At 35.0% G+C, this 11,044-nt stretch overlaps 1 protein-coding gene across 6 annotated transcripts in view; it reads left to right on the plus strand.

Moving 5' to 3' along the window:
• The first annotated feature begins 3,893 nt into the window (after window positions 1-3,893).
• The window catches only part of LOC107685251 (electrogenic sodium bicarbonate cotransporter 1-like), a 64,863-nt gene continuing 57,712 nt past the window's right edge, over window positions 3,894-11,044 (plus strand). For 5 of the 6 annotated variants that reach the window (XM_016481766.1, XM_016481767.1, XM_016481769.1 and 2 more), the window contains exon 1: window positions 8,525-8,866. In XM_016481766.1, coding sequence (XP_016337252.1) covers window positions 8,680-8,866 — 187 coding nt within the window. In that variant the 5' untranslated portion in view covers window positions 8,525-8,679. Of the gene's footprint in view, window positions 3,944-4,023; window positions 4,188-8,524; window positions 8,867-11,044 lie in introns of those variants that run through there. The other variant, XM_016481770.1, reaches the window with a different exon arrangement.

Below are 11,044 nucleotides of genomic sequence, written 5' to 3' on the forward strand. Positions count from 1 at the left end.
ATCTATGCTGATGAATTCTTTATGGAGGAAAGGAGGATCTTTGAAGAGTGGCATTATCTTAAAAAGTCTGGGTCAGAGCTTATTTTAATTACATGTTAATTTGGGTTGCTTTTGATAAAATGTTCAGCTTGTTTGTATTTTGTATGTTATTGTAGAAAAAATATGAAAGCCTTAATTTGTCATAGTGGCCATTTGACAAACAATACCAAGTTAGTAGTTGTGGTCAATGTTTTTTTTACACAGTAAAATAATAGTGGAGTTGAATGTATGGTTTGATAAATGACTTTCATATAATGTAATCATGAAAATACTTTACACAGATTTGAAACTACTGCTAATTGAGAAAAATCACTCGCTGTGTTTTCGGTTTAAGCCAGATATCAGACATTTGTCTTTGCACAACTGAAATCCCTGAAGAATGTAAACGTTTGTTGTTTGCTTTTCTTGTTTTCTTGCTCAAGAGGATTTGTGCAAGTTTCATAATTGAGAAAAAAGGTGATAGAAATAAAAAAGAAAAGAAACAAAAACGGTTTCCTTTTCTTTGATTATTTAGATAAGGGTATAAAGTATTTATCCTAATTACACGATGTATATATATCATGCAAATTTTACCTGGAGTTAAACTTTTTTTGGCCACAAGAGGGCACAATCCTACTTGACATGAACCAAATGGTGTTGCTCTCATCTTCCCTTTATGAACCCTTCTGCTTTTTGAGAAAACCTAATCCTATATTGCAGCATTCCCCACCTGACGAAAAGACTCATCTGTTTATTCATAAAAGCTGGAAGTGAAAAGCCATTTTAGTCTAAACTAACTTACTTAAACTTTTGCACCGTTTTCTTCTCAGAACATCTTATCATTGCATGAGGCTGAAGCAAAGAATGTGCCAGCGGCATACAATGTGTTGGATGGCTTTAGAGATGACAAGGAACAGTCTTAAACCCCTTAACTGTTCCTCCTGAAGCCTCTGTCTCAATATCTCCATCAAAGGAATGTTATTAAAAAGCCTCCATGCAGACCCACAGTGAGGAACAAAGGGCTTCAAATACTTAATGGCAGACAGACACGTTTGTCTAAGAGGCTGTTATTTTCATGGACCAATATCCCTTCTGAAAAAGCACCTTAAGCCAGCATTAGAAGTTTTGTTGGTCTTGGATGGTTTAGCTGGTTTGGTCTAACTTGACTGCCATGATAGCCAAGCTGCTGTTTAGCTGGATGGTATTGTGTGAAAATTATTGGTTGAGACTGAAAGGAAGATATTGAGTCAACTTTCGTCTTTGTCTTTTATTATTTGCAAAGTGAGTCAAAAAACATGCAGCACACAGGCTATGCAGTATGCAGTTGTGACTGCGAGCGAAATCCCCCCCCTAGCTATTATATTCTATGCTCAGACAGAAGATGTCTAGAAAAATAGATGTGAGAGTGTCAGCAATAACTGGCTAAAACCAGTTATTTCTACCTCGGTGGTAGAGATGCCCAGGACGTTATATTCCTGTATGCAAGAAAAATAGATTCACTTGAGCATTTCATATGCAGTCAAGTAAGAAATGAAGTAAACAAAGTAAATTTCTATCACAATAGCCAGTTGGTCTCCCAGCCTGATCATCTTAGAACCAGTCAGGAAGACCAGCTGGGCAAACCAGTTTAGGCTATTCTAAGCTATTTTGCTCTTTGTTTTTCTTTAGCAATGTCTGGAGTTCTTTTATGCTAATGGTATCAAAAGCTGTGCAGAACAACTCTGATATAGTTAGTTAATTTTGGACTATGGGTCTTATAAAACCATTCTTGTGTGCAATGGTCGATCTCTCAATAAATTATTTAAAGCATGGAAAGAAGTTCTTTTAAAAACATTTGATTTAAAGGGATGGTTTAAAAGTTGAAGGTGATCATTGGCTTGGAGTCACAAAAAAATGGTCAAATGAACCTGTAAGAATGAATCCTCTTGTTACATGTTCTTTTTTGTTTTTTGTAGACACAGACAGACAGACGATAGATAGATAGATAGATAGATAGATAGATATATAGATAGATAGATAGACTACCAGTCAAAAGTTTTTGAACAGTAATATTTTAAAGGGTTAGTTCACCCAAAAATGAAAATTAGGCTGCGTTTTACTCACCCCCAAGGCATCCTAGGTGTATATGACTTTCTTCTTTCAGACGAATCCAGTCGGAGTTATATTAAAATTGTCTTTGATCTTTCAAGCTGTTTAATGCCACTCAGCAGGTGTTGCATTGCTTCAGTCCAAAAGAACTTAAATAAAAATCGCCCATCCATAAAAAAAAGTGTCTCACACGGCTCCGGGGTGTAAACAAAGGCCTTCCGTAGCGAATCGATGCGTTTTTGTAAGAAAAATATCCATATTCAAAACGTAATAATCACTTTAATGTAGCTTGCGCCAACAGTTGTGCATCTATGAAGTCAACAGTTAAAATTCTTCCAAATCAAAAACATAAATAGTATAATGGTCAAATAATTTTATATATTCTGTTCTAATATTTTTATTTTTTTCCATAAGATCAACAGTTTGCTCATTGGCCTACAAAGCATATGGCTTTGACAGTTGCTTATAGAGAACTTCAAATTATGAAATAATGGCAAGATGAAGCTTTGACAGTAGGATATATATATATATATATATATATATATATTACCAATAATATAATGTTTTTTTTTTTTTTTAAGATTAACTGTTAATGTATAATACCAGTAATTTTTGTCTTTGTGGGGACATTTTTTGTTCCCATGAGGAAACAAGCTTAGAAATCATAAAGAATGAAGTTTTTTTTTTGTGTGTAAAATCTAAAAATAGCAGAAGTTTTGCTTGAGAGGTAGGTTTAGGGGTAGAGTTTGGGTAAGGAGATAGCAAATACAGTTTGTACAGTATGAAAACCATTATGGAGAGTCCCCATAAAGCATGCTAAATGTGATTCAGACACATAGGCCTAAACAAAAGTGAAGTGTGTGGAAAGAAACAAAGAAACAAACAAAAAAACATAAAGCATGTGCATAGAATAAAATATGAATATTGTAAAATACATCTTTCCCACTATTATTTTGTCTACATCATCTAACATATTAACAGCTGATGTTACAGTAAAGTCCGCTCTCTTTACACATATGGCTTTTGTCCCTACAGGGGAGAGGAAAGGAATGGCTGACCTTCAGAAAGACCATGCTCTCCAACTGAGCGTTTAATAATGTATCATTTACTACAGCGTGTGTGTCTGTGTAACATAGGCTAAACATTGTGTTCTATGGTTTATTTTTAATCTAGCTGAAATGCTTACGGATGAAACATAACATAACATTGCCTAATAACACGATGTTGCTATCTGACATGATGAAAAGAGTAACAATTTGATACAATCAAATCTCTATTTTCCTTTTCTAAAGAGCGTATTCAGATAAGCTATTTTTACGTTCTATGAAATTTAACATAAAACATTTAACTTTATCTATTTACAATTTCTTCACTTAGCTATCGATCTAACGTGTGTATGTCGACTTCCCTCAGTTCCCTGAGTAAACATGCTGTTGGTGTGAGATTTCCACGGAAGGTGTCGCTGTGTCTCACGTGAAAGTGAAGCAAGCACAAGGTGCGCGCGGAGTACCTGTTTTCATCCCACAGCCAAACTTTGGATCCGTTGATCACATGAGCGCACATTAAAGTAGTTCCGCGGGTTACTTGTGTTTATACTTTGAGGCGTGTATTTTCAAGTTAATGAATTGCCGTTTCAAAGAGAAATTGGTGTAAGTGTCATCATACTCAAGGTAAACGCAAGGTTTAGCGCAACTTTTTGACCTCCCACTCGTGCTGTGACGTGCCTAGCAGCGGCTAGTAATAAATGAAAGGCGCAATTTGAAGCGTCCAGTTGTTCTGCTGCTTCAGCGCGTCATCTCTGTCACATGCGGCGGAGCACATTCTGACAGGACGTGAGGTATTTTAGATTTACTTTCTGTCACGTTTTGCTTTTTGTTATTAGAAAACGTCATGTAGCTTACTTATTTTATTCATAAGGAGTTCTCAAAAGCAGTGTTGTCAGTGTTTTGGGAGCGCGCAGTAACGGAACAGTTGAAACGTTTGGCGTTGCAGTGCTTCCATTGATCGCTCTGGACTGAAGCAGCAAACCACTGGAATACATTATCAGCGATTCAGCTTCACAAAATGAGCGGCGGTAAGAGGTAAGAGCCCAAAACCTGCTCCTGTATTTATCGGTTCTGTGATCAGGATTATAGTTCAGTTAACAAGTCTCATCCAGTTCATAGTAGAATAGCATCTGAGACCCTGCAACAACAGACACTGAATTTACATTAAATATAAACACTGAGTGCTGAGTCTGGGACAAAACATATTCCACAACGTACAGTAGCCTAGTTTACGTCCCATCTTTTTGTCAGCATTGCCAGATAGGAAAACTTTTATAAAAATGAGATAATATCGAAGTCATCCTGGTCCTCTTTCCATGTTTCACCTGTTGTGAGTTCAACAACATCACAGGCTCTGGTGAATTTTTTTTGTTGTTGTAATTTTAAGTAACTGATGAATAAGTAATTGATGACTCATGATTTCTGCCATAGCAGGTTATGTCAGCTTCATCATACAAGACATACTGTTGGATATTTGGATAATCTCATTATTAGTTATTAGTAACTAGAAACACCATATGCAAAACTTGGCTAATTTATCAGCACCTTAGATTTTCAAACTGGTGACAGTTCAGAATAGAAGCTAAGAATCCATTTCATTAATGTCAATATTTACATTCACATGCAATATATTCTGCACCCAAACATAGGTAAGTGCCTCTCATGTTTGTAGGAGATTCACTCAAAACAATTTGTTAATATGTGAACTTATTTACATATATTTTTATTTCACCTTTTTAGCCTGTTATGTCCCAGTACTCAATAAATCAGTGATACAAAATCTAAATATACAAGTTAATATTTAAGGAAGAATGATTTATCTTACACTTAAGAGATTCCAGTCAGGAGTTGAGGTCAGATATGTAATCCAGTTATGCATAAAACACTAAAGAAATATGAAAAGAGGAGAGTTAATTCCTTAATGGGTATGTTGCCACTTTAGATTTTTATTTATTTTGCTGCAGTTAAATGGTTGAAAATTGTTATGTTTTGCTTGTAGTTTTAAGTGTGGGTGTAGTTTATTATGCTAGTTTGTCATATTTTATGTATGCTTAAACAACAGTTCACCCAACTATTTGCAAGAAACTGTGAACCCGTCTGATGTGAAGGAGCACTGTTGGTGCTTGCTGTGTCAATGTCTGTTCTATAGGTGGCAATGAAGATTGGGGAAAGAAGAGGGATAGTTTAGGGAAGTAACAGTCAGAGTCTGATGTAAAAAAAAAATAGTTTAAGTGCTGATCTTTATTTATTTTTTTCTTTTTGCCTTACTTTATAATGGTCGACAAAAGTATTTTCCAAGAGATTTTTATCCTTTAACAAACTGGATAAATTGAGAGCCTTCCATTGCCTCCAAGAGAATTGTTTTCCTTACAATTTTGTACGTTCTGTACAAATGAGATTACTATAAACAGGATTGTTTTGTCTGTGGTTATCATACGGGTTATGAATTTTGACATTGTCCATAAAGCTGGTATTGTTGATGGTTGCTATTAACAGTCCTAACTTAGCTATGTGTAAAGTCTAGGTGTTAGAAACATGGTCATGTCCAACCCCTCTGTTAAACTTATTCACTGACCTATTAACCAGTCATCTAGTATTATATCATGTCACAGATAACCAAACACCTCTGTTTGTGTCGCACCTGCCATATGTAGTTATTGTTTAACAACATGTATAAGTGTAAAGCCCTGCAGGCCTCAGTAATATGGCTTTTTAAATGGTGGTAAGTGTAATACTAACTTAACTTTTAACAAATCTTGATTTGCTGTAGAGTTTCACTTTGCCAGAATTACAACATAGGCTCAATGGAAAAGTGTGCCTACCTACATTTTTTGCAAAAATCCAAAATGTACCTATACATACAATTCACTGCAGTTTCCAGCGGAAATTAACACTAGAGGCAGTAAAAAATCAATTAAGAAAAACTTATTTTCGTATAACACGTATCATATTATTTTTATATAACACTTTTACCATGGTGCATGATCTCTGAATTAATACATCTTACGTTTGTATAACCAGCTCCATGTGTATGGCTTTTCAGACATAGTAAACTTGATCAGTAGCTCACCCGGTACAACATTGTATGCTGAGTGCTCAGGCACAAATCCCATGAAAATGGCATGGTTGATTCAGCAAATGCATTTTTATCGAATAGGTTTAGTATAGGGTTTACTGTAGGTGGTACTTTATTTTCAAATGAGCATTAACATTTTAGCACCACTCACCGGACATTTCGTTTCCAAACTTCTGCGATACATATAACAACCAATGTAATAACCTGTTGCCAGATTCATGTTCGAATTTCGGATAAAACTGAACTTTTAGTGCCACTCACTGGACATTTCACTTTAAAAGTGTTACTTTGAACGTGTTATGAAATGTGCAAGAAGCAGTGTAATATCATTTTGTTGAAATGTCACCACAGGCACATTCGTTCAATGAGCCTGGGTTCCAGAATTGAGTGTTTAAACTTGGCATCTTTTCAGCATGCTTGATTGCATCTAGTTGAGATATGCAGTGACACTGGGCGCTCAGGAGCTCTGCGCTCTTATCAGAGAAACAAGCTCTATCCTTCCTGTTTGTGTTTACATCTTGGTTTCTATTTATGGTTTTGTAAAAATGTAATGAGCCCATAGAGGAAATCATTATCTAAAGTGTGTTCTCTGGGCATTAAATGTTTTTAATGGATTTTAGAAGTGAAAAGCACTCTATTATCGAACCTCTAAAGATGATTGTGATCGGAACAAATAACATCATATCCATTTACTGCACACTTTTAGTCACACCTCTGTTCCTGAAAGAGAATGTCAGTGTCTGAATTGTTTCGGTCTGGTCTTTGGACTTCTTTCTAAAGTGACAAAGAGCAGTTACACCTTGCTTGGAGCAATAATCTTTATCCCTAGTGGGCAAATGGCTACATGCTCCCCCAGATGCAAATGTAAAGTTCACTACATAGAGTTTACAGCATACCTTTTACAGGTGCATCTCAATAAATTAGAATGTCGTGGAAAAGATCATTTATTTCAGTAATTCAACTCAAATTGTGAAACTCGTGTATTAAATAAATTCAATGCACACTCACGACATTCTAATTTATTGAGATGCACCTGTATATAGAGAGTGTGTTGAAGTCTCAGTGAAGAATTTAAGATATTTAAACTTCCATGTATTAATGGACATAACAACATACTCTTTGGAAACTTAATGGCCAAAAACAGTCTTAAATCATTGTGATACTCACAATGTTGCTGTTGCTTAATTTTACTAGGCAGTCTTAGCCAGGCGGAACATGTCAGATAAAGGTTTAAGTGCTTACATAAGTCCACTCAGAGTTGACTAACAATCATCTTATAGAAAATGTAAATGCTAACTCAGTGTTTTGTTGGTTCAAGTAAGAAATTGATTTGGCTCAAAGTATTGAAATTAACAATAATATAACCGACTTTATTAAAAAAAAAACTGTAAGGAATAACATACCACCTCTACTCTTATTTTTGAAAAATGCCAACAGGAAACGAGTTCATTTCAGCCCTGCTATGGATCTTTATCCTCCTCATTCCAGACATCCAGTACATTGGACAAATTTGTTTGAGTGTTTCTTGCTGTATGTTTTTGGTCCACTTAGACATTTATTTTATTTTATTTTACACAGCCTTTTACATACAGTACACTCCGTAAATGTATAAAAAAAATGATGTAAATGTAAAAAGCTATTTATCTACTGGTGAAAAAAATATATAAGAATACTGAAATAAGTTTCAGCCTTGCTATACATTTTTGTCCTCCTCATTTCAAACATTCTAAATATTGGATTATTTTTTATAACTATAGTATTTTCTGGAATGTAAGTCATTGTAAAACATTGTTTCAGATGGAGTTATATTCCAAAGCGACTTTACCGGGATTTTACATTTTTCTTAATGTAATAATAAACCAGTGCAATAATTACCTGTGTTTTTTTTATTTATTTATATTCTCTCAACAATGAGATTTTGACTTGGTGACTACAGTCAGGTGCATGCGAACTACTTTTTAGGAAAATACAGTAAGCATTGTTTGTTTGTAAAGTTTCCTATATCAGGTCAGATTAGGTCATGTTTCATTATTGATCTAATGCTAGGGCATATAATGCCCCATAATCGCTTGAGTATAATAGACCAGCTGGAGAAATCCGATTGTCATAAATAGCGTTTGAGACCATGCTCAGTGTTTATTCCACCCACATGTAACGTGATGTATTAGCATTAGTATCGCTCATTAGTTGATCTGAAATCTGTGTGTGGCAGCCCGGCTCACACCTCCTGGACATCAGACTCAATTAGCATCTTACTAGGCTGCCCAGCCCGTCCCATCCCCCAGAGACCGGATTACCCTCCCAATGTTTACCTGACCGCTCCTGTGTCCCCTCAAGGGCAGCACTCAGAACAGGACTGTGTCCCATAAGTTACACCGCACATCTACTAACCAGGGCTGGATCCAGACCAAAGACTCACCCCTTGTTAGCGTTACCTGCTAACCTGGGAACATGGCTAGTATTAGCAGAAACACACTGCAAGTGAATGAGCCTCGCCGCTATGGCTCCACGTTGTCTTTAGAAGAGAAATGTGAGCAGTCTTTTTTCCTCTTTTACTACTACAGGATGGAGGATGAGGCCGTGCTGGACAGAGGGGCCTCGTTACTCAAAAACTTATGTGATCAGGAAGAAGTTGAAGGTGAGTACCTCATTTTTAGTCTAAAGTCAATTTTTGATTTGGAATGTGTACCATTTTAAAGTTTGAAGCCTAGGAAATGTTTCTTATTGTGAAGTCATTTGGGTTTGCTTTGATACAGTTAGATTTGAGTGGTACGTTTAGTATGTTTACTTTAGAGTGATGAAGATGTAGGGCACAAATACCTGGTGACTTTGTTTACCTTGCCAACTTCCTTCCGGTCCAAAGATAGATTTAAATGAGTGTTAGTGTGAGTTGTTTATCAGAATGCCATTGAAGAGCATGTTTAGGAAAGTACTTTAAAGGTTTTTTTTAATAACTTTGTCAGACAGCTATCAGAATAGGTTTTTGAAGCTTTTACAAAACTAAATAAAAATAAAACAAGACACTCAATAAAATAAGTGAATTATCAAATATATATTTAATTATTTGTTGTAACATAATAGCTACCTCAGTATGATCTATTAATGTGAACTAATTCAAGGCTTAATAAAAAAGCACAGTGATTAATAGGTCCTCAAAAGTTGTCTGAGCTATACAGCAGATATCTTTAGCTTTTGAATGATTGCAGGGAGGAGAGATGGACCTGTATTTCATCTTCTTTCTTTCTTCAATTTGCATGACTTTTAAGTGTTCCTTATCCTTTCAGCCCTGATTGAACACCGTTCCTCCTCTTGCTGTCAGAGTGTGGCAGAGGCTGTGTTCACAATGAATAATAGCTTAGCTCACTGAATACTACACAGTATAAACTCTATACAGCCTGTTATTCTTTAAAACAGGAAGGAAATCAGTATGTTACTGTTGCATGTGTCCAGTTATGATCTTGGGAAAAAAATTGCATATTAATGTCAGTTTGTGCAAAAAAACAAAAAAACAAAACAAAAACAAATAAACAAGCACGCACAAAAACATCACTAATTCATCACAGTGGTCAAGGTCAACTCTGTTGTACACTATTAATTTTAAATTGTAGTCATCTGTGCATACTGAATATTTGCATACTATGCATAGTAGTATACATACCATATATTGCAGAGATAGTAAGACTAGTATGTCAGAATTATTTAAATGGGATTACTATCACTGCTATTTAAGTGGAAATTGGAGAGCCACATGTAAATGGAATTTTGGTTTAGTTTTGCCGTTGATGGTTTGCCTAATTTAGTAACTTATGCTTAAAAGTCCAGTTTACATTTATAATCATTTTATTTTTTTACGTTTCACAACCATTCAAAAATGTGGTGCCGGTAAGGTTTTTTAAAATTATTTTTTGAAAGAAGTATCGTATGCTCACAAGGGAGGATCAAAAATACAGTAAAACAATAATATTGTGAAATATTATCACAATGTAAACAAACTGTTTTCTATTGTAGTATATATTAAAATGTAATTTCTTCCTGTGACACAAAGCTGAATTGTCAGCAGCCTTTACTCCAGTCTTCTTAAGTGCCACATGATCCTTCAGAAATCAGATCCATAGATCCTAATATGCTGATTTGCTGCTCATATTATTATTATCAATGTTGAAAACAGTTTTTGGTGCTTAATATTTGTGTGGAAACTGTGAAACATTTTTTTTTAAAGATTCTGTGATGAATAGAAAGTTCAAAAGAACAGCATTTATTTAAAATAGAAATAATTTGTAACGTTATAAATGTCTTTACTGTTAATTTTTATCAATTTAATGCATCTTTATTGAATGAAAGTATTCATTTCATTAAAAAAAAAAAAAATCTTGCTGACCCCACTTTTGAACGGTAGTACAATGAAAAGAACATTAGTCTTAGAAATCCGAAAAATAGCAATGGTCTGCCCTCAAAGTAAACTATATGTACCAAGAGTTTCTGTAAAACCACAACAAATTCCTTGTTTGCACACACTTAAGTGGTGAATAAAGCTCATTATGATTTTGATTCTAATAAGAAAGCACCCCTACAACAACTTCTGAAAGTGAACGATAATGTTTTACTCACGCATTACATAAAAATTTCATTTTAACATGAGTTTAGGAACTGAATAATAAAAAGGAAAAATAAAACACTGCGTAGTATTTACTCTTTGAATTCAATATGCACTGATTATTATTATAGCTACAAAAGTTATTTAGGTAAGAGCAGTGAGTGATTTTCTCTTTGTCTTTTGTTCATGGCCCCAAATATTGCAAGCCGTAGCGATATGCAT

This window comes from Sinocyclocheilus anshuiensis, unplaced genomic scaffold (genome assembly GCF_001515605.1).
Source record: "Sinocyclocheilus anshuiensis isolate Anshui unplaced genomic scaffold, SAMN03320099.WGS_v1.1 scaffold577, whole genome shotgun sequence".
In the NCBI taxonomy this organism is placed as follows: domain Eukaryota; kingdom Metazoa; phylum Chordata; class Actinopteri; order Cypriniformes; family Cyprinidae; genus Sinocyclocheilus; species Sinocyclocheilus anshuiensis.